The sequence below is a fragment of the Glycine max genome, chromosome 13 (assembly GCF_000004515.6).
Source record: "Glycine max cultivar Williams 82 chromosome 13, Glycine_max_v4.0, whole genome shotgun sequence".
NCBI classification, from domain to species: Eukaryota; Viridiplantae; Streptophyta; class Magnoliopsida; order Fabales; family Fabaceae; genus Glycine; species Glycine max.
The window spans coordinates 43,932,144-43,956,738 of NC_038249.2; the positions used below are offsets into that span (position 1 = coordinate 43,932,144).

General features: G+C 33.6%; 2 protein-coding genes and 1 long non-coding RNA gene across 3 annotated transcripts; 2 read left to right on the forward strand and 1 right to left on the reverse strand.

Annotated features, from left to right (window-relative positions):
• Nucleotides 1-6,661: 6,661 nt before the first annotated feature.
• LOC100809899 (60S ribosomal protein L37-3) lies at nt 6,662-7,607 on the reverse strand. The gene is made up of 4 exons (XM_003543592.5): nt 7,478-7,607; nt 7,253-7,388; nt 7,054-7,155; nt 6,662-6,916 (listed from the first exon to the last, which is right to left on the reverse strand). The coding sequence occupies exons 1-4, from the start codon at nt 7,478-7,480 to the stop codon at nt 6,870-6,872; spliced, it is 288 nt and encodes a 95-aa protein (XP_003543640.1). The 5' UTR covers nt 7,481-7,607; the 3' UTR covers nt 6,662-6,869.
• Nucleotides 7,608-11,765: 4,158 nt separating this feature from the next.
• LOC121173356 (uncharacterized) lies at nt 11,766-12,025 on the forward strand. The gene is made up of 2 exons (XR_005888055.1): nt 11,766-11,828; nt 11,926-12,025. It is a non-coding gene; the product is annotated as an uncharacterized lncRNA (long non-coding RNA).
• Nucleotides 12,026-19,265: 7,240 nt separating this feature from the next.
• LOC100810429 (uncharacterized) lies at nt 19,266-20,370 on the forward strand. Its single transcript, XM_003543593.5, has one exon. It carries the CDS (start codon nt 19,484-19,486, stop codon nt 20,132-20,134), a length of 651 nt encoding a protein of 216 aa, XP_003543641.2. The 5' UTR covers nt 19,266-19,483; the 3' UTR covers nt 20,135-20,370.
• The last annotated feature ends 4,225 nt before the right edge of the window (nt 20,371-24,595 follow it).

Consider the following 24,595-nt stretch of genomic DNA (forward strand, 5'->3'; position numbering starts at 1 on the left):
GGAACATGATAAATAAGAACTTTTAATCATTTGCGTAGAAATAAAAAGAACTTTTAATCATTTAAGAAATACAAATAATAAATATAGGTTAACTTATTTAATCATTTCCTTTTTAAACAACTTTTACTTTTTACTATTAACATATGATTATTACTACAATCTAAATTAATATTTCACAGTTAAAGTAGTCTAATTAAATTAGTTAAACATAGCATGTGAGTCATTTTAAATTATTATAAATTGTGATATTGTCTTCGATTAATATTTCACGTGTTTTTAAATGAAAAATGTTTTTATTCAACCATTTTTCTCTTTATAACTTTTATATTTTATAAATAAGAAATATTATTATCAGATACTATATCCTATTCCCCTTATCAGATATATCCCTTATCTATATATAGACTATAGTGACTAGTGCTTAAGTGAGTTGGCTGGTGCTAGTGGCGACCGTCATGATAGGGTCTAAGTACATTTGACAGTGTCACATGCGTGTGTCGGTCCTCACTACTCATTAGTCAAACACGCAATTGTTGGATATTTTTTATCAAACAAAAAATGTAAAAAAAAAAAACTAAATAAGATAAATAATTATTTTTATCACCGAACATATAATTCACTAATAAATATGTTTCTATTACAAGATAAAAATACAAAATCTAATTCTCAAAAATGTAAAAAGTGCAATAAATACATCTGATTATTAACTTTTTTTTGTCAGCATTAATAAAATAGCCTACATGACATAAAAAGAAAAATTTGTCATTGAAATGATTATCAACGTGATCATTTTTAATTGTCAACATAAGGACATATTTGTCATATGATAATTTATTAACTTTTTGTCTTCCCACTCTCTGAATATGAATGGATAAATAATCATTTTTTGTTCCTAAATGTGTAATTTGTTAACAAATGTATCCCTCAAAGATGAAAATATAAAATTTAGTCTCCGAAAGTATAAAAAATGCAACAAATATATCCAGCCGTTAACTTTCATCTGTTACCATTAATAAAATAAACTACGTGACATAAAAGGACGGATTTGTCACTGAAATGATGATCAACATGGTTATCTCTGATTGCTAACATAGAGACACATTTGTCATATAATATTTTATTAACTTTTCGTCTTTCCACTTTCTAGGAATATGAATGGGTAAATAATCATTTTTGTCCTTAAATGTGTAATTTGCTGACAAATGTGTTCATGAAAGATAAAAATACAAAATTTAATCTCTGAAAGTGTAAAAAATGTGACAAATATATTGAATCATTAACTACCATTTGTCACCGTTAATAAAATAGCTAAGATTAGAAGAAATTAAATATTTATCTTTTAGCATAATTTGAAAATTGTTACAATGTTTTATATTGGTAAATTGGTACAATATTTATTTTGGATAATTCCAATTGTAATAAACAAATTATGATTGATAACCAATATTATTGTTATTATTACGTTTGTCTTAAATTATGTTTGTGAATATATTTCTTAAGTGATTATTATAATGTTATATATGTAGTGATAGAAAATGGCAAAAATTTATCATAAAATTATATTTTATCCTTAAATGAAACAAAATTATCGATCTAACAAATTAGTTCAATAGAAACATACTGATATTTAGGTCCAATCAAAAATTACTGATATTTTCGTCCAATAATGATAACTTATTAACATTTTTTGTCTAATGGAATGTACTGACATTTAGGTTCAAAAAAAAAATTCTGATATTTTCCTCCAATAAAAAATATTGATATTTTCGTCTAACAAAAAATGATTGATATTTACGTCCCAAAATAGTATCTTACTGACATTTTTGTCCAATCTAGTCAACATGGTCACGTTGACAATCATTTCAGTGATAAATTCATCATTTTGTGTCATGTAAGTTATTTTATTAACGGTGACATAGAAAAGTTAGCAGTCAAATGTATTTGTCACACTTTTTATATTTTCGGAAACTAAACTTTATATTTTCATCTGTCAGGAACGCATTTGTCAACGAATTACAAATTTAGGAATAAAAATGACTATTTGTCCAATAATGTAATTCAAAAAGTATTTACTCTAATAATATAAAATACTTTTCCCCTCAAACCTAATTTCTCATTTGTTTCACTACTTTACTTTAGAAATCGGTTTCCTAACTAATTTCTAAATTACTGTTTTTTTAAACTCATTATGAAATCAGTTTATAGGAATTAATTTCAAAACTGTTTTTTTAAATTGTTTTTATTTTTTCCTTACAGTTTTTTAAGTATTTTAAATGGTTTTTTGTTTTAATTTTTTATTTTACTAATTTATAAAAAAATATAATTTATCTAGAATAATATTTTAAAAAATAATCAATCATTAAATCAAACTTAATGTAGCTAAAATAATATTGTATGAACTATCATATGATTTATATTGTATTTAAATTTAGTTAAAAAAATTTCTTGTTTTATTTATGACTATCATATCAAAAAATATGTTTGTTTAACTAATGTTTATGAAAAAAAAATCAATTTAAATATCTAAATACTCATACAATACAAAGTTGTATATTAAAATTATTACTTATATGGACTATGAATATGTATTTTTAGGAAAAATACAAATTAAAAAAATATAATATAATATCTTACCTATTAAATAACACTCTTATTAAAAAATAAAATAAACATGATCAATGAAATAAAAAAGAATAATTTTAATTTTTTTACATCATATTTTTGTTAATTTTCTTACTTGTTAAATATATTTTTTTAAAATAAAAATACATATATTTATTTAAGTGATCTAATTTTTTTTTATAAAATGATTAAGAAAATACTACTATTAAATTAGTAGATGCAAAATGATTAGAATAGTAACGGTCTTTATGATTTATGCTTAACTTCTAGTACACTCTATCTTCTTTTTTTTTTTTTTTTTTAAGTTTGGGTATCAAAATATTTTATAATTTTTATGCTAGTAATGAGATTACAGCACTGTTTATGGACTCAAGGTCAATCAATCAATTATTGCATCAAAAGAACTTTTAAATTAAGAAATAGAAATAGACAATATTTTAAAAAAATAAAATTGGATATACAATTAGAGTACATGTATGTTAGGGTGAGCTGTTATGCAATGTTTTTTATTTTAAAAATGTAAAAGTAATTAAATACTAAATGTTTTTATTTTTAACTGAACAATTTTTAAATCAAATTTATTTCATTTTAGTAAAATATTTTAAAATAGATATATTTAATAATGAAAATATAAGCTAGAAAATAAAATATATGAAGAGATGTGTTCAACAAAATGTGTGTAAGTGTTCTTAATATTTATAAAAAAATTTATTATAATTTATCATCTCATTGTATTCTAAAAAATAATATAAAGTGTTATAAAAATAAAATTATTTTCAATTTAAACATAAATATAGATAATTAAAAAGGAAAAAATAAAACAATTATAAAAAAAATAAGAAGAAAAAAACATTTATGAAACCAGTTTTTGGGGAACCAATTTTATAACATAATTGTAAAAAAAAAAAAAACTCACATTATGAAACTAGAAACCCATTTCGTAACGCGTTTACGATAATGGCCCTTTAGAAATCAATTCCTAAAATATTTAAAAACAAGTGAAAAATTGGTTTAGGGGAACCAATTTTTAAAGTATTTAAAAAAACAAGTGAAAAATTGGTTTGGGAAACCGATTTCTCACTTTCTACATTATTTTGTATCATTGTGATAAATATTTTTTGAGTTGTATTATTTGGGTAAATATTTTTTTTATATTTTTAAGCAAAAAACTCCAATTGTTGCCATAAATTTTAGGTTAAATTATAATTTTGGTTCCTATTTTTTTAAATTTACAATTTTAATTCTTTTAATTCTTAATTGTAACATTTAATTCCCCTAATTTTATAATTGACGATTTTGATCCTCCTCATAAATATTAACAAATAATTCCAATTAATTGAGTTATAAAGTTAATTATAAATTAATTAAAATAATTAATTATTAAAAAAATTCATAAAAAAATTATTAATAATCCCAATTCTCCATAATATTGTGCTCCTTCTCCTCCTGCAAACACCTTTTGACTTTTATAGTTACATGAATATCTAGCGGCAGCAACACCACAATAGGATTAATAGTCTTTTATTAAAGTTTTTTTTTTTAATGATTGATGATTTTTATTTAATTTAATATCTCTAATAATCAAATTATTAGCTAATAATCTAACAAGGGATCAAAAATGCCTATTTATAAAAGTAGAGGGACTAAATGTTACAATTAAAAATTATGAAAATCAAAATCATGAATTTGAAAAATTAGAGGATCAAAATTATAATTTAGCCTAAATTTGATCTGATTCGGTTCGAATTCAAGAAAATGCAATCTAGATAATGGTTAAAAGATAACTTTAAAAATCAGATAGGACATTCACCTAACCAAGATAATAAGTTAATGGATTATTGAGTGAATAGTGACTACTAGACAAAACAATACAAATAACATAAAAGTGTGTTTGATTTGTATTTTCATTTTCTGGTTTCATTTTTTGAAAGTTGTTTTCATTTCCAAAAGATTAAAAACATGTTTGATTTAACTTCTGCTTTTAAGAAATAAAAACACTAAAAATACATTTTCAAAAGAAAATACATTTTTAAATTTACTTAAAATTACATTCTTTTTCACCGCGTTTTCATTTTACCTAAAATGAGATTGTTAATTTGAAAACGAGATTTTACCAAACACCCTCTAAATGTTCAATTGTAAATTTTAACCATTGAATTTTTATTATTTTACAAATTTTACCATTTAAGTTTTATTTTTACAAATTTTACTATACAACTTTCAACAATTTGCAAAATTTACAATTTAATACTATCATGTTAGTAACAAAACAATAAAAAAATATTTTTCTAGATTTTTGTATATTAGTTGTAGTTATAATTGACTTAGAAAAATAGTTTTTTACAATGTGGTTGTAACTGATGAGAAAAATCACTTTCTATATTAATGATAGTTACAACATGTTAAAAATCAAAATCATAAAATGCACAAAAATTAAAGCCCTAGGTGGTAAAATTTATAAAAATAAAACTTGTATGATAAATTTTATAAAATAATAAAAGTTGAATGATAAAATATTCAATTAAGTCTAACATAAAATATAAGTTTAAGTATTGTGTTATAAGTTTAATAATTAATCATAAAAGTTTGATGATAAATTAATCCACTAAATAAATTTCAAGTCTTCAGTTCAATTTTTTGGTGCATTTAATTTATTTTTGTATTTTTAAAAAATAATTAATTTTAATCCAACCAGTTTAATCAATTTGGATTACCGGTTCAATTAGATCAACTTATCAGTTCAACCATTAAATCGATAGGGTCAAAATAGATCAACTACATGATTAAATGATCAACCCAACCCAATCAAATCTCCAATTTACAATCGAATCGGTCTGGATTTTAAAACATGAGATTAAAGAAGAGAGAAATGTAGAAATGTGTACAAGAGTTTGATAAGAATAAGAAATAACAAGGGCATGATAACTTTTTTTCTTTGACGAAAGAATATGATAATTCTTTTATATCATCCAACGCTTGATTTGCACTAAAAAATCTATGTATAACATACATGCTATCTTGTCCTGTATTTAAAGCGCCATGCAAATGCATTTTATCTTTGCTATAAAGCAAAAAATAAAGAATTTCGCAGACAATTTCAGAATTCTCTTATCGCTTTCTTTCGAAAAATTGCAATTTTTTCTCTTGCTCACTTTTTATCATCTTTTCAAAGACTAGTATTACAATTGCAAGGAAGAATTTATGATAAAATGACAACATAACCCTTACTATAATTAAAGTCAATATTATACGTGTTTTGAGATTGACAAATTGATGTCAAATTTATACGAGGTGCTTATCCAGCCTATAGATGACAATTTTGCTTGGCAAACATCTAAAATATAGGACAAGATGCAAATCGAAATAGAATAGGAGACGCTTTACGTTTTACCAAGCACCGATGCCAATAAGAAATCTGTATGTACATATAATCATTTTGGAACACTGCATACTGATCTAACTATAGCAGCTAATCATGAATATATGGAAATTCATCCCTACCCAAACTTTTGAACCTCAGTTATTAAAAGCAGGAGCATTTGTTTTACAAAGGTAGGGGGCAAAACAAATCCAAATTACAAAAGCTCTTAGTATAGGCAGATTAGTATACTAGTGAAACATGGCCTCTTAAGATGAAGACATCAAAATTAAAATATTGCTCTAGCAGAATAGGACACCAATGTTCTCCAAAGACATAATTGCCACTTAATTTAACGACACTAATCAATCAGACATCCAGCATATCCGTGTATTATGCAAGTTATACATTATAAAAGAAACCTAGAAACTAACTTTGATTTCAGGCACATTATCAGAAAAATTTGTGTTTTTCGGGTACACACTGAAACAAGTGAACAAAACTGTTTATGCGGTCAGAGTGGAAGCAAGCAAGGTTACCAAAACTAACTTCCAACAGCAGATTAAAGCTTTCTCTCTTGTTAAAACTGGCAAATTTCATGACAAATGCCTAGTATAGTATTGTGGGATATCCAGTTAGGGGTGTCTTCCACTCTATCCAATATTCACCAATTGAAAACCGTTTTAAACCATAAACTATAAATGTCATAAAACCAAGTGAACAATCAATAAGTCTTATGGTCTTGTTGAATATAAAGCAACTACAAATTAAATGGGGGATAAAGAAGCAATGAGACTCTAAAAATAAGTGTTCCAAAATACTTGCCAAAAGCACAAAAAGCAATCTATTCCTGTAAATCCGTACCCAACGAGAACGATCTTTGAAAGGTCTATGCAGTGGTAGCTGCTCCCTTCTTCCTTGGTGCAGCTTCGGTACCTGAACCAAAATCCCCAAAGAAACATCATATTAATAAAACGATGGCCAAAACACACAATCAGCAAATTCCTAACCCAAAAAAAACAATGATTGAAAATCTGAACAGAGAATTATATGATAGAAAACGATGAAAGCACCTTCTCTGAAGCCACTCTTGAAACGGCGAGGCACGTTACGCAAGTATCTCATCCTGCCAGTTCCGGTGGTCTTTCTGCGAATTGCCTTGACGCTCCAGTTATCTGAAATCGTTAATCATAAATCAAAGAGTAAGGGTAACAATTCCAAACATAAACCCTAATAAGATAATTGAGGAAGGAAAGAAGAATAAGAAGTTACATTTCCGCGTGCGTGCAGCGGGGAAAGCACAAGCGGCGCAGCGACTCTTCTGGAGGTGGAAGCTGCGGCGGCCACACCTCACACAGAGAGTGTGGGTCTTGTTCCTCCTCTTACCGAAGCTCCCTGTTCCCTTCCCCTGCGTTCCATTTAAACACACGTGTCAAAACGACGAATCGTATAATAACATATAGAGAAAGAGAAAGAGATAGGGAGAAAAGGCATTACCATTGAAGCAGATGATAAACCCTAATGCTGCAGTGATGGAGCTATGTAGCTGAAGAAAACGTAGCGGCGTGGCGATTTGTATTTATATATGTTGCCCTGGTTTCAATATGAGAGGGCTTTAGGGTTACCATGTTAAGGGGTAACAATGGAAATAAATAACTGTGGGCAAGCCCAGCTCTTGATTGGGCCATCAAAATTGTTTTGGGCTTTAATGACTTTCTGGTATAGCCTATGATACAAACATGGGAGTTGCTACGTGCACCCAGCATTATTGCTGGGGCACCCAGCAAACAGTGAAGTGGCCAAATTGCCCTTCAACAATTCTTCTTCCGGAAGAAGTATTTCCGGAAACCTTCCGGAAAAGCTTGTTCCGAAAAGTTTACGGAAATACTTCTTCCGGAAAAAGAATTTGGGAATTCCGGAAGTACTCACGAACTTCGTCCGGAAGATCGTCATCCGGAAGTTTCCGGAAGAAGTTTCTTCGGGATCTGGGATTTTAAAAAAAAAAAATTAAATAATATTTAATGCGTATGTAATGACGATTTTGCCCTTGTGTAATTTTCTTTAAATTAACGCGTAAAGGCTTCTTTCTACTGCGCTTTCGCTTTCTTCGGTTCTTTTTACTGCTTTCGCTTTCTTCTGCTTTGTTTCTTCCGGTTGCGCTTTCGCTATTTTGGTGTTCTTCCGGTTGCGCTTTCGCTATTTTGGTGGTGGTCCCGTGAAGTATTTAGAGATTCGGTGGTCCCGTGTTCGGTATTTGAAGTTTTGTTGTTCTTCCTATTTTGTCGGAGGTACGCTTTTATGGGTATTTTTTTTCTTTTCCGGAAGAAAAGTAGTAAAAAAAATGTGTATGCGGAAGAAATTTTTTTCGGATGAAGTGTTGCCGGAAAACACATCCGGAAGACCGTCTTCCGGAAGTTTCTGCGGCCTATTCCGGAAGCACTTCTTCCGGAATGGGCCTCAGTGACTTCCGGAAGACGGTCTTCCGGATGTGTTTTCCGGCAACACCGGAAGAAGTGGTTCCGGAAGTGTCTTCCGGAAGCACTTCTTCCGGAATGGGCCTCAGTAACTTCCGGAAGAAGGTCTTCCGGAAGTGTTAAATTATTAGATTTTTTTTTTATTTATGTTTTATAATTTATATATATATATTTGTTTAATAATGGATTATTTGTTTAATTAGGTATAATGGTATATATTGTGGACATTATATATTGTGGACATTAAAATTTATAACAATAAAATTCATTTAATAATTTTTTTGTTTTATATATATATATATATATATATATATATATATATATATATATATATATTTCTGTTTTATAATTTTTTGTATTTCTGTTTTATATATGTTGTGGATAATTTAATTAGGTATAATGGTATAATATTAAATGATTTAGGTAACTTAAATGTATAATGGTACAAAAATGTTTTATTAGTTGTTTATTATAGTGATAAGTTTAGTTTAAGTAAATAATGTAGTTATAAATTTAGAATATAGTGATAATTTTAATATAGTCGTGTATGATGCATATGTCCTATTAATATGTTTGTTATTTAAGGTGTAGTAAATTTTTGGATGTGGTTATATGATAATTTGAATGTACTTGTGTATGATGCATATGTCCTTAAGATGGACGAAGATCAATGGAGGTATGACTTTGCGATGTCACAAGAAGTTCATATGGATTATGATTATGATAATCAAGAAGAATGTGGAGTGAATGAACCACATGTCGATTGTTCAAATGCTTTTAATACATCTCAGGTAATCATAGATAATTTGAGTCATTGGTTGAATTGATGGTTTGTACGAAAATTAATGTGTTAGGGTTGCGTTGTAGGTATTCGCTACTCGAGATGATGTTTTGCAATGGGCTCGAACAGTTGCCCATGAAAATGGATTTGTTGCAGTGATTATGAGATCTGACACAGAGACCGGTAGCAGAGGAAGAAGTTCATTTGTGTTAATTGGGTGTGAAAGGAGTGGTACGTACAAGTGTAGAAATAAAGAATTCGTTAGAAAAGACACCGGGAGTAGGAAATGTGGTTGTCCCTTCAGGCTTCGTGGGAAACCAGTGCGTGGAGGGGAAGGTTGGATGGTGAAGTTGATCTGTGGGATTCATAATCATGAATTGGCGAAGTCCTTAGTTGGACATCCATACGCCGGGCGATTGACTAAGGAAGAAAAGAAAATTATTGCTGATATGACAAAGTCGATGGTGAAACCGAAAAACATCTTGCTAACGTTGAAGGAACACAATGCCAACAGTTACACCACGATAAAGCAAATTTACAATGCAAGAAGTGCATATCGTTCTTCAATAAGAGGAGCTGATACCGAAATGCATCATCTGATGAAGCTTCTCGAACGTGATCAATACATTCATTGGCATAGATTGAAGGATGAAGTTGTGGTGCGTGATCTGTTTTGGTGTCACCCAGATGCAGTAAAGTTATGCAATGCATGTCATCTAGTGTTTTTTATAGACAGTACCTACAAAACAAACAGGTACAGACTCCCACTACTTGACTTTGTTGGAGTGACACCAACGGCGATGACATTCTCTGCTGGGTTTGCATATCTGGAGGCTGAGCGTGTTAATAATATTGTATGGGCTTTGGAACGATTTCGAGGCCTATTTTTAAGACACGATCGCCTCCCTCTTGTTATTGTCACTGACAGAGACCTAGCACTGATGAATGCAGTGAAAACTGTGTTTCCCGAGTCTACTAATTTGTTGTGCATGTTTCATATCGATAAGAATGTGAAGGCGAAGTGCAAATCTTTAATCGGGGAAAAAAATGCGTGGGACTATGTAATGGATAACTGGGGTACTTTGGTTGATTGTCCGTCCGAATACGAGTTCCATGAGTCATATCAGAAGTTTCAAGTTGCTTGTTCGCCTTGGCCGATGTTCGTTGACTATGTTAACGACACATGGATTATCCCCCACAAGGAAAAATTTATTACAGCATGGACGAATAAGGTCATGCACCTAGGCAACACAACAACAAACAGGTATTAACAACTGATTTTATTTGTTAGTAACGATTAATATTAAATGGTATTTAATTGTTGTATATTTTCATGTTTGTTGTGTATTTTAAATGTAGGGTTGAATCAGCTCATTGGGCTCTCAAAAGAGTACTACAAAATAGCGTTGGAGACCTATGTAGTGTTTGGGATGCCATGAACAACATGATCACGCTGCAACACGTCGAAATTAAAGCATCCTTTGAAACCAGTACGCATGTGGTTGGCCATGTATATAAAAAAACCTTATACAAGAGGCTTCTTGGGATGGTTTCGAGGGATGCTTTAAATCAGATTGCTTCTGAGATTGACCGTCTACGTTATCTCGACAACAATCTCTCTTCTTGTGGTTGTGTGATGAGAAGCACGCACGGGCTTCCTTGTGCATGTGAGCTTTCTAGGTATACTGCTAGCAGCATCCCATTGGAGTCAGTCCATCTTTTTTGGAGGAGACTTTGCTTTTCAGACCAAGGGTTATGTGAGACGGAAGTCACCATCAAGGAAGAAATAGAGGTCATATCTAAAAGGTTTGATGAACTTGATGTGGCTGGCAAAGTAAATCTGAAGAGTAAACTTCGAGAAATCGCATACCCTGATCATAACTCTATGTGCCCTCCTCCATCAAAGGTGAACACTAAAGGTGCACCGAAGAAACCGATGAAAAGAAGTCAAACATCCACAAAGCGTGATCCGTCTTACTGGGAGTATGTTGATGCTTTTCATTCTGTTCAAAGCAGCAACTCTCCAGTGAAACGAAGTGCATCATGTTCTCAACCGCGTCAGCCAACAAGGATCATCCCGATGTTGGATCAATTTGCGTCATTCTTTCAAGGTTTCATTCGTGACGTTGTGGATGTGAAAGCGGACGGTAACTGTGGATATCGGTCCATTGGCGCTTTATTAGGTATGGGGGAAGATTCGTGGCCGTTAGTGCGGAATGAATTACTTAAAGAACTTGGCAGGTGGTCGCATGAGTACATGAACCTCTTCGGTGGCACAGAGAGATTTGAACAATTAAAGTTGTCCCTACTTGTTGATGGATTTTCAAAGGTATGTTTTTAGGTTAATTTTTTTTAATAACAATGTTTAAATTACTTACATGTGTATGTTTGGTTCATTCAGGTTAGTGTGGACAAGTGGATGGATATAACAGACATGGGATATGTGATTGCTTCACGGTATAACGTAATCCTTGTATCGTTGTCACAACAACAAAGCATGACATTTTTCCCTCTTAGAAGTCAACCACCACCTGACTCTTCTGGCCACCGCATCATATGTGTCGGTCACGTGTTTGGAAATCATTTTGTTCAGGTACATTGAATATAGTTAGTGTAACAATTATGCAATGACTTCGCTTGTTCGTTTGGCACGGTCAGCACATGATATAATGTTTGTTCATGTACAACAGGTTTATTTGAAAGACCATTGTCCGTTGCCGCCCCCAGCGCTGTTGTGGTCAACCAATTGTTATTCTCAGGCAAAGCAATGGGCAATTCCATATATTAGTAGAATGCAGGAATACACAAGCTTGATGTCATTCAAAACACACTATGTAGACCTAAATGAAGACTAAACATTCATTGTTTATTTATTTGTATTCATTATGCGATATAATTCGTTGTAACCCGTCACTAACCAATTAATATTATCAACTACTCGTTTGGTTAAGCAAGGAAATTGTTGGTCCAACAAAAATCATTTACGCGTACAGCATACATCATTGTCATAATTGACAACACATAATGACATGCATGCGTATTACAGTTTGAGCGTGACAACACATTGGTTGACTTCAGTACACATTTTGCAACTAGCAGTCGCTCGACAACACATTGGTTGACTTGACTACACATTAGCGACAACACATTGGCTGACTTGACTACACATTTACGCGTGTCTATTTTTTTGTAAACAAAGTTAAACAATTTTTGGATGAAATTCACTACTGGAAGCCATTCACCGATACAGGTAACCAAATTCGCTTTGAGTGTATCATTTCCTATTTCATCATGGCATCAAGATATAGAACAGAAGTTTCATAGTTTACCTGTAAGAAAATTGGCACGTAAATGGAAATGGTTCTTCATCTATTTCGTAGAAAGAGCTCCAACCCATAAGTGGCTGAGACTCCATGAACATGGAAAAAGGGTTCATTTCCTATTTTTTTCGATTTTGAGGCTTTGTTTTGACGTGTTAGTTGACGGAACTGGGGAACGGGACTATTTTTTTTGGATTGTTTGACGTCCAAACATGAGAAATGGCCGCCCTCCATTGTCTCAGGGCACAGGCACACCCACGCAAAAAAATCCCAAACATGGGTACTTGAACATGGAAAAAGGGTTCATTTCCTATTTTTTTCGATTTTGAGGCTTTGTTTTGACGTGTTAGTTGACGGAACTGGGGAACGGGACTATTTTTTTTGGATTGTTTGACGTCCAAACATGAGAAATGGCCGCCCTCCATTGTCTCAGGGCACAGGCACACCCACGCAAAAAAATCCCAAACATGGGTACTTGAACATGGAAAAAGGGTTCATTTCCTATTTTTTTCGATTTTGAGGCTTTGTTTTGACGTGTTAGTTGACGGAACTGGGGAACGGGACTATTTTTTTTTTATTCTTTGACGTCCAAACATGAGAACTGGGGAACGGGACTATTTCCTGATTTATTAATTATTTTAAAAACTTTTATTTTTTATGTAATTCTTACAAACAAAACTCATGATTCTAGGTTCCCTTTTTTTAAAAATAAATTTAAAACAACCGTAAACTTCGCTTAAGGACCACAAACAATCGGAATAACAAACTATATTATAAAATAATAAACTGTGCAAAACACGCCAACTATATTAAACAAAAACTGTAATAATTACAAATATTCATGTCAACTACAACACAACAATATAAATACAATGATCAATGGTCCGTGCGGCGTCTCTGACGAGCCCTGACCGTCCCATCAGCACTGGGTCCCCCTCTCGCGATCGTCAGGCAGTCCTGCATAATGTCATATAACTCTGTGCCTGCAGTGACTATCCTAAGGTTGAGCACACGCTCCAACCTCTGTGCAATCGCCTCATATCCCTCGTAATCATCCTGTCAAAGTCAGTAAAAACATTTATTATGAAATTCAAAATAAACAACAACTCATAAAACATTAAACGCGCAAATAATCTTACCACATATGGAGGGGGGTCAAATGCCACTGGAACCTGGGGGCTGGGCGGCTGTATGTAGTCCTCAGGGTCTGCAGCTGGTGCATCCCTCTGCTGGTCAGCTGCCTGGGTCGGTGTCATGAAAGGGTGAGATATGCGGAAAAACCACTCAATGTAATCCGCAGATACCTGCCCAGGCACTAAACAAGGCTGACCCGCAGGTAGTAAGTGATCCGCAAACTCCATCCACCTGTCATCTATCTGCTCCTGTGACAATCGTGCACTAACAGGCGGCGGAGGGATGCTCTGGATGTAACCGAACTGGCGTACCACCCTCTCCGGTCGAACTGCGACGATCATAGGACCCCATCTGAGCTGACCCTGGAACGATGAAATCTCCTGAAACGCCCTAACACCCCGATGCTCCGTGTACGGCAACCAGGACACATCTGTGACGGTCAAACCATCACAACGTGCCCTGTAGGGTGCTCCTGTGATGCCCTTCATGTGCGCCTTCGACGTCAACCACCGGGAAGCACGTGGGGACGTCTCCTGGTATGTGTCGTCAGTCACGCACTGATGCACACTAGGGAAGTGCTCATAGATCCAGCACTACACAATAATTGAGGTTAACATAACATAAAAACATGTTTAAATCATAATCGAACCTAACATATTAATAAACACAAAATTTACCTGAAATAGCGTCAAGTACCCCGCAAGCTGTCGGGTGGTGGTCCTACAAGCCTCATCTAACTGGTCGTACATATGAACCAGCGCGGCAACCCCCCAAGCGTAACCACCACTATGAGCGAGGTCCCGGAAAGCGTCAAGGTGGACCACATGCACGTATGTTGCACTCTTATTAGCAAAAAGAGTGCAACCGACAAGGTGCAGCAAATAAGCGCGAGCTGCGACAATCCACCGCCGGGCCTGACATCTGGTCTCATAAATGTCACGAACCCATCCTAATCGTACATATGCTCCACGTGTGAGCGCTGTCTCGGCTCTGGCCTCCTCCGCAGACACTTCCAGCAACTCCGTGAGCAAGAATCTGGCCTCCTCCGTAGAAAGAGCGTGGAAACTGTGCAAGGCGCCAGTGATCGGCAAATGTAGAATGGACGACACATCATCCAATGTGATCGTCAGCTCTCCTACTGGAAGGTGGAAGGTGCTAGTCTCACTGTGCCACCTCTCCACAAATGCGGATATAAGTCCAGGATCGCCAGTAATAACTGAACAATCTATCAGTGGACTTAATCCTGTGGCAGCCACCAGGCCTTCAATCTCAGGCACTGGCCTCCCAATCAGTGTCAGCTTCCTCCCATGTGACACTAACTTCAAATCAGGACGTTCCTGATTTGAAGTACAAATTATACAATTATTAAAAAAAAAAAAATCATAAACAAATAAATAAACAATGACAAATAATTAACAAATTAAAATACCTGTCCACTCCACACGGCATGTGCAACATGCTCGGCAAATGATGTGAGCACTGACGGGTCACGTGGACCACCAGGGAATCCCTCTGCAGCATCATCACCATCTGACCCCTCACCACTATCAGCACCCTGTGCGTCCGCACGCATCTCAGGTGCCTCCGTAGGCTGCTCAGGGACATCATCAGTCATGTCAGCGACGTCCTCAGCCATATCACGTCCCTCCGTAGTCATCTGATGAACGCGTAGCCTACGGGCTGAGGCAGTAGGCCTACGCCTCTCGGGAACATCGCCAGCATCCTCGCCAGCAGCTCTATCTCTGCCTACAAATCTACCTATGGCACGACCTAAACCTCGTGTTCTGGCCATGATCTGTAAATCATGTCGAACACGTTTTTTTTCCGGTCAAAATATACACAATTTTCTTTATAAAAAATCAACTTTATTTATAAACAAATAAGACTAACTTAAATCAAATCATTTTCACACATACACGACCTAATTTTAAAAAAAAAAATTAAACAACTTCATTTATATAAAAAAAACAACTAATGTAAAATAAAATTATTAATAAACATGCACAACTTAATTTTTTTTAAAAAAAAATAAACAACTTCATTTATATAAAAAAAAAACAACTAATGTAAAATAAAATTATTAATAAACATGCACAACTTAATTTTTTTAAAAAAAAATTAAACAACTTCATTTATAAAAAAAAAAAAAAACACAACTAATATAAAAATAATTCATTACTAAACATCCACAACTTAATTTTTAAAAAAAATTAAACAACTAATGTAAAAAAAAAATTATTTAGTAAACATCCACAATTTTTTTAGTAAATAAAATACTTCATTTATAATAAAATAAACTAATTAATTATAAAAAATTAGTATTTTTATAAAACTTCCAAAACACACAACTTTAATTATAAAAATAGACAACTTCATTTTTAAAGAAAAAACACTAATTTAAAAAAAAAACAATAAACAAAAACAAACACAACTACTTTTATAAAAAAAAATTAATTTACAAATTAATATTTAGTAAAAATACACAATTTAAATTATAAAAAAATATGACATCAAAAACCCAAACTTCATTTTTCATAAAATCTAAAAAACAAAATAACCAAAATAAATAAAATAATTCATTTAAAAAAAACAAAACAATTTCTGTTTAAAAAAAATTTAAAAAAAAACACAAAAAAAAAACAAAAAAACCACTTCCGGAAGAAGTGGTTCTTCCGGAAACACTCCGGAAGAAGGGTTCTTCCGGAAAGGTCTTCCGGAAGTTTGAAACTTCTTCCGGAAGTGCGAGTCTTCCGGAATTCTTCCGGATGAACCACTTCTTCCGGAAAGTTCCCGGAAGACGTTTTCCGGAAGTCTTCCGGAAGAAGTGTTCTTCCGGAAGACGTTTGGTTACTTCCGGAAGAACACTTCTTCCGGAAACTTTCCGGAAAACGTTCTTCCGGAACTTCCGGAAGAACCCCTAAGGGGTCTTCCGGAAGACTCCTCCGTCAGCGATTTCCGCCATTTTTTCCGGCGTCCTCTCGTCTTCTCCCCTCTCGTCTTCTACCCTAGGTTTCGTCTTCTACCCTAAGGTTCCGTCTTCTACCCTAAGGTTCCACTAACCTAACGTTACACTAACCTACCCTAATGTAGTGCATAACAAAACCAAAGCTAAGAAGAAGGCCACCTACCTCGAAAGCAAATGGGTCCAAGGGCTGTCGGAGAAGCTCGCGGAGAAGAAGCTTGTCGGGGAAGAAGCTTGTCGGGGAAGAAGCTTTTTGCGGAAGAGACACAGTGAGAAAAAGAGAGAATGCTTCCGGGAAGAAAAAAAATACTTTTTATTTTTTTAACTGAAGGGCAAAATTGACCTTTCATTGAATTGCTGGGTGCACCAGCAATATTGCTGGGTGCACCTAGCATATCCCTACAAACATCTTTATAAAAGATTATTGGGAATGGAAATACGATTTCTGTGGGAAGGGGAATTTCAGAAAAAAAAATATATTTAAACCCCACGAGGGTAGTGCCAATAGCAATCCCCTTATAAGCATCGTATGTGTGATGCAGAGTGGACTGGTTTTCTCATGTTTAAAAGTGGCTCCTTCATTGAGTGGATTGGATCTCTTTATGCCTATTGTCTCTACCCTGTTATTACCTTACCATCAACATAAAAAAGGAGAATAAGTAAAATAATTAAAAAGTATTTGGAAGATTAAATAATTATTTTTAAATTTAAGCAATATATAAACTAAAACGAAAAATATTTTAATAAAAAGATATATGATGAATTTATTCTTACATATAAAATTAGAGCTCAAATTTTTAATGATTAAATGGTTTAATATTTTTCTCTCTCAATTTCAATAAATAATAGTGATAAAAACTAGTATCGATTTATTCTCTCTTTTATTTCTTATAATATTTTACATTAATTCATTTTTAAGAAAATTATCTTAAGGGAACAATATCATTTTTTTATGGGGAAAAAATAAAAATTGAATATATTGAATTATAAAAAATTATCTCATGGAAGCATTATTTGCTCCTGTAAGCTTATACGTGGATCTGCTAGGGCATATTGTAAAACATGTTTATAAGCTCTTGTTAAATACTAATACTACGAGTGATTGGATAATGGTGTAGCTGTAGCCTATGTTAAAGTGCATTTTGTGAACCATGAAAGCGACTTACAGATTAATTAAGAGTAAGTTATTTGCGATTGTTTTTGAAAACACTAGTGTCGGTGTGACTATGCTACTGCAGGCACCCAACTAACAGATGTTGGCGCCCAATTTTGAATTAAACTTATCCTTGGTTTACGTGCATATATGTCTGCATGAGGTCCCCCCCTTTAATAGTATTCCAGATAATTTGTGACGCCCCCTCCATCTACGTAGGACCCACACACTAGACATAAAATATGTCTTAGCATAATTGTGAAATGTATGAGCCATAAAATCTGAAGTTAACTTGTTCACTCTTATAATTTATTTCGGTTCCTCTTCTGATCATTAACACCAAGTCTAGGCTGTTCCATTAATAATTCACATATAGTTCATTTTAAACAAATATCACCAGCATCCTCATGAGTCATGAATTGGAAATAATGCAGTTTCAACACATGCAATCCGTGTTGTATAGGTTATGTGATCAGTGGCCAGAGTTCAGTAGATCTCGTTACAGTGCACAAGTTTTCCAAGAAAGAAACAATCATGTGCTAGCTACTCACATTTGCAAGTGCAATAACTTAATGTTTAACCATACAATTTAGGACAGAGGTGGGTGGAGGACTTAAACTCTGGCAATTAAGTGTACGATAGTGACCTCACAGTACCGGAAACGCAATGCATCCATCTTATCTTGATATCAAATTAATTAGTCCTCATTTCTCATTTCTCATTTCTCAGTGCCAACCTGACTGTAGAATGGGGACCATGCATGTCTTTCTTACAAATAAAGAAGGATTTCTCCTTCACAATGCTTAGGGACGTATGGCAGTTAACCGGGTTTGGTATTATGAGCAAGAGTTCCTGAAATTCTTCTCAGTGACCCAAAGTGATTTTTTGTTGTTGTTAAAATCAGTAGCTGGTGGCGCATTAAGTAATTACTATTTGTGTAGCTCCTAAAATAGATTTGCACTTTAAAAGGTGACCTTTGAAACTGAGAGAATTACTGAAGGACTATTTAATTTAGGGGTCTAAGGTTTCAAATTTGGTTAACAAAGTAACAAGATTTTGGTACGCTATTGTTGTTCTAATAATCTTGTAGCCACCCACTACCTTTAGCTTTGCATCTTAATCAATGCCACTACACTTTAAACAGCATGTAGTCAAAATCAATGCAATATTTTTGATAATTTAGATACTAAAGTCCCCAAACTAGTAGCCTTTTCTTCAATTATCTTTAATCCAAATAGGAAGAGCACTAGATCAGAGGGGCAAAATCTCTCAAAGTGTTGGGACTCTAAATTAGTCCTTTGGCCCTCAAATCCGATAATAATTATCATATAGCCACCAGATTTAATGTTTTATGTATAAATTAAGAGAGAGAAGGTTTGAAAGGGACAGATAACATGGGATGCCGTAGACAAAAAAGTAGAGGTGAAACCTAGACAGAAGAAAATACAACTCTTTAGAGTACAATTGTTTTTCTCTCTTTTGGTAACCTTTGGAATAGTTACCATCTGCTAGACTCTTTATATGCAAATGCAAATACAAGTCAGGACAAAATTGTAGAACACACACGAGAACTAGAGCAGATTAAATTAACACTGTGTCTGTCTGCTCTAGAAGACTTTTTTAGAGCCATTAGAAGAGAAAACCTTGCCTTTTTTTTCACATTAGAACAAAAACCACAAATGCTTCTTAGAGAAACCATTCGCAAGACCAGGGTTTTATTTCACAAGACCCTCCGAAGCTTCAAGTCTGTCATCTTTGGAGGGTACCAAAAACTTCCCAGATCTCTCTCCTTCAATCCTTTCGTCGGTCGAAGTGGAAATGCAAGAACTTACACAAGCGAGCAATTCTACAATGAGTTTTATGACATGCTGCAGTCTGATCTGAACAGAATAAAGAGGAGTGATAGCAATAGCATGAGCAGGTCGAGAGAGCATGCAATTGGAGATGCTGTGAACACTGAAATTCTTAGGAAGCAAAGTTCACAAAAAAGCATTGCTGAAGAGGGAGTAGTAGTGGAAGAGAAGAAAAACAAAGGGAGCTGTGAAATGGGAAAGAAGGAATGCTTGAATAATTCAAAAAGCATGAATGAGGGAGTTCATGATTTGGCGGAAAAGATGAAGGAATTGGAGATGATGGATACGGGTGATGTTGAGCACGAGCTAGACATTGAAGAGGCACTCCACTACTATTCACGTCTTAAAAGTCCTGTTTATTTAGACATCGTGGACAAGTTCTTCATGGACATGCACTCTGAATTCTCTGTTCAAGAGTCCTCTATCAGTGTCAAACGCTCTAAGTCAAAGGGAAGGCCTGACTCAATCAGGTTGTAGATAAGATCATTTTAATGCAAACAATGTTCTAGTTCTACTGTTTTCTCTTACTATTTTGTGTCTTTGATTTTTACTTCTCTTCTCCCAGTGTGGTGCTGAGCGATTTTGAGTTTGTTTGGTGTGAATTACTGCTATTTATACTTTTTTTTTTAGTTTCTGGTCATTTTCAATGTTGAATTAAATCTATATTGTACACTATAAAAATGAATTACTTGATAATAATCTTTAGCCCTGTTTGTCAATTTTCCCAATCTGAAAACTTTTTTTAAGAATACGATTTCTATTTCTTTCTCAAAGATGCTGGATCTTATCAGAATTCAAAATTTTTCTTGGTTATTGATAAGAAGGTGTCAAAGCACAAAAGCATTCAATATGTGGTTATTATAAGATTATAACTATACATAAACAAACTTGTGATGCATACAAATAGATTAGAGTGATGGGGAAGTATCACTTGATTCACTTCTTGGCAATATTGTGATACAACATTAACGATCTTAGAGCCTCATCAATCATCATTGCTGGGGCAAAAGTTGGCTGGTTCCAATGTGTGAAACCCAAGTTGCAGTCTTGCAGAGTTAACGAGAATGTAAATAATCAAAATGGCGGGGAAAGAAAGAAATAGAACATGGCTGGGTTCAAATTTTTCGTTTCACACAGAAAAGATGTCATTTTTTTAAAAGGATATTCTTTGGACTCTTTTCCATGCCTATTTGTGAAGTTAGGAATTGGTTTTCGAATGATTAAGAGTACGAGCCTCTTGCATAAATTTATGAACAAGTAGTTACTGGAGAAAAAAAAATACAAAGGTAAAATAAATTATTTTTTCTTATAAATTAGTATTAAAAAAATGTACCTCAACTTTTATAGTATATTTTTTTTCATTTAATTTTTCTAAGCATTAAAGCATATGGGTTGATTCTCATTTGTGAAAAAATCATTTTTTTTAATTTTCTTCTTGCCATTTATAAAAATTTGTCTAAATAAAGCTTGTATTTATCTTTTAAATGGAAAATTTTTCTCATTAAATTCGTACTAATTTGTTATTGAAATTTTCGTACTCCTTAACTTCAATAAAAATGTATTCATAATATTAAATGTATTATATTACGTTTTTCAATAAAGATTTTTAACTTTCCGAAAAACAAAATAAAGATTTTTAACTTCTGTAAAAAAATAGATCTTTAACTTTTAATTCCTTAACCATGATCCTGGTTGGGTAAAGATGTTTTTGAATGAAATGATGTCTTTCCATAACCGAATAACTAGTAAAAATATTTATTTTTATCCAAAAATTAAACAAAAAACAATGTTACTGCGTAATTTCGTAAAATAGGATTATTGTAAGGATTTTTTAAATGCAGTCAAATCATGTTTCAATGTACAACCCAAGATTGTAAACTTAAAACCTCGAGTCTAACTACTAGACTCTCTTTTCAATGTTTGGAGAGAACTAATTAAAGTTTGGACCAGTCATATTAACAAGTATCTACATCGTTGTCAAGGTCACAGTCTCCAGATGGTCATCTACAAATTTTTGCTACTTTTTTCCCTTGTTAATGTTGTTTTATCCTTGATCTGTGCCAGATTAATTCCTTGACTGTACTGTAGTTATTACGTTACTCGTTTCATGTCAAAACCGTGATTCATAAAACATAACACACTGGAAAATTCAGGATCTTTGGCAGCTCGCATTTACACTAATGGCCTTAAGTATAATTTCATTATGATGAAAGACTGAATATATAACTATACGAATTGATTCATTCAAAACACACAACCCACTGCAAAATTAGTTACGAAACTACTCATCGAGAAAATATTAATCCCCATTGTTCAATCAAACATCAATTGTTAAGTGAAGACATTTGAATAACTTTATATTACTAATATACCCACTCAGACAAGAGTCCTTTGAACTTGAAGCCGAGGCTAGAGTGATGCGCGTACCTAGTACCTATTTACCCTGCGAGTGGATCTCCTCAATTTATAAAAAAATACATAATCTTAATTTAAATAAATAAAAATTGTTGGATTAAAATTAATGATTATGATGAATTTTAACAAAACTCACCATTGCATTAAAGTTAGAAACAACTCTCCAACCCTAATTTCATTCTCCTTTTCCAAATCAATTTGTAATGAGCAGTCGAAAGAAGACATGATAATCTTAGCGTTGTGGTGGCTCTTGTGATCGGAAGTGAGGCTCTACAAAAGTTAGTGGCAAGGGGTGAACAAGTTTTCGTAGAAGATGCAATAACCTCAACTTCGTGATGATTCTAGCGACCAAAGAGCGTGATGAACAAGTTTTCTACAGTTTAGTTTTTAACATTTTTTCTATCTCTGTCTCTCTATCACTCCCTCCATCTTATCCCACACTTCTCTTTCTTTTCTTATCCTTTTCCCTGTAAAAACTGACAGAAAATTGTAAGTGGAAATAACATTACTTTCAGTGATTTGGATAGTGGGAAACCAAACAAAAAGAAATAGTTCAAGACCAAGCTGTTGCAAGAAAATTATGCAAATGATCTTTTCCTGTTTCTGTGAATTGTCAACAACAGCACTCACATGCGAATAAATCTCTATTGTTAACATGTTGGTGTACAATGACAAGAGTGATGTGCAAATTTCAGGAGCAGGACAGGGGATAAATTTGGCAAATTTTGCCAAGAGAAAGGCTAGCTTCCATGTGTATGACAAAGAATTAATTTGCTTGCTTAAATTTGAAACTTTCAGAATAAGAACTGATATAGTGACACCTTCAGGGAACGCTAAGTGATCAGCAAGAAGTGGCAATAAAGCGACTTTCTAAAAGTTTGGAACAGGGGCTAATGGAGTTTACGAATGAAGCCAAACTCATGGCCAAACTCCAGCACACGAACTTGATAAAGCTTCTAGGGTTCTGCATCCAGAGAGATGAAAGAATATTGATCTATGAGTACATGCCTAACAAGAGCTTAGACTTCTACCTATTTGTTTGGCTTTTGTTTTATCTTCTGTCAAGGTAAAGATGTTAGCATGTAGCATATTAACAAGGCAACCTTACTTTAAAACAGATTCAGCTAGAAAGAATTTGCTAGAGTGAGAAAAACAGTTGAACATCATTGGAGGAATTGCTCAATAACTTCTATACCTTCCCAAGTATTCAAGACTAAAAGTGATACATCAGGACCTAAAGGCAAGCAATATATTGCTTGATCACGAGATGAATATAAAATATCTGACTTTGGCATGGCTTCGAATATTTGGAGTAAGAGTATTAGAAGAAAACACAAAGAGTTGTTGGTACATTGTAAGTTTATAAACGATAGTGAATTTTCAAATTTTAAAACTTTTGGTCTTTGGTATATGTTTATGAAAACATCTATCTTTCCGGTGGATATGTGGGGTCCAGAGTATGAAGCTGGAAAAGTGAAAAACGGGTTCTTGCAGAGTGGGTATGTTCTTGTGAAATCAAGAATGCAAAGACTCTTGTGAGGAATGAAATGAAACTCAAGAAGAAAGTGCTTGGAATAAAGAGTTGCTTTATCAGCAAGAAAAAAATGTAGCAAGAGAGAGAGAAATGGGAGCAATAAAAACTAAATATTGAATCCCATGTCGGGAGTGTGAGTTGGAATTAACCAAAGAATGATGAAACAGTAAAAAAAAAGTAAAAATAAAAAACATGATGCCTATTAAGCTAAGTTGGTTGGATTATCTTTCTAAGAGCTATAAGAGGAGTCGACAAACAAGCTAGAACACACAAACCCCGTTGTCCTCTTAAAATTTCTGATCCCTTGTCATATTCATATCGCAGAGGATGAGGAGGAGATTGGTTCCCAGTGTAATGCATTAAGAGCCCAATCATTGTCCTTTCTTCTTCTTCTGCAAGTTTGGTTTGTTGGTGATGCATCATTGGTTTCCCTGACTGCTTTTTCTCTGTTGCAGTTCCACAAGTTTTAGAATACGAAATACTGTTTTTTTTATCAGCCAAAATATATATATGTATATTAAATGAGTACCAGAGGTACTAAAAGTTACAGGATTGAGATTACAATTCTGTTGTATTTGAAATCAGCCAATTGGATGATCCAGCCCAGAATTGCAACCTCATAAAAGAAACTATTACAAATATTTACCCTGCCCTCCTAATGTTAACTACAACGAAATCCGTGTGTAAGATTTGAAGACCACTGATTATAATGGATGGTGAAATTCTTCTTTAAATCTTTCAATCAAGTCCATAACAAAAACATTGCCTCATCCATCATTCAGTTTGCGTTGAAAGTGTTATTGGAGAAAACTATATTATTCTTGTGCTTCTAGATGGTCCAAGTCAGTGCTATCCACCACCATTTTCATCTAGATGCCACCATTCCTTCATAGATTTGAGACACGTGTTGATTAAAATGTTGTCTAGGGTGATGTGGAAAGACACCCACCAAATTCACCTATGACAACGATTCCCACCAAATCAGAATT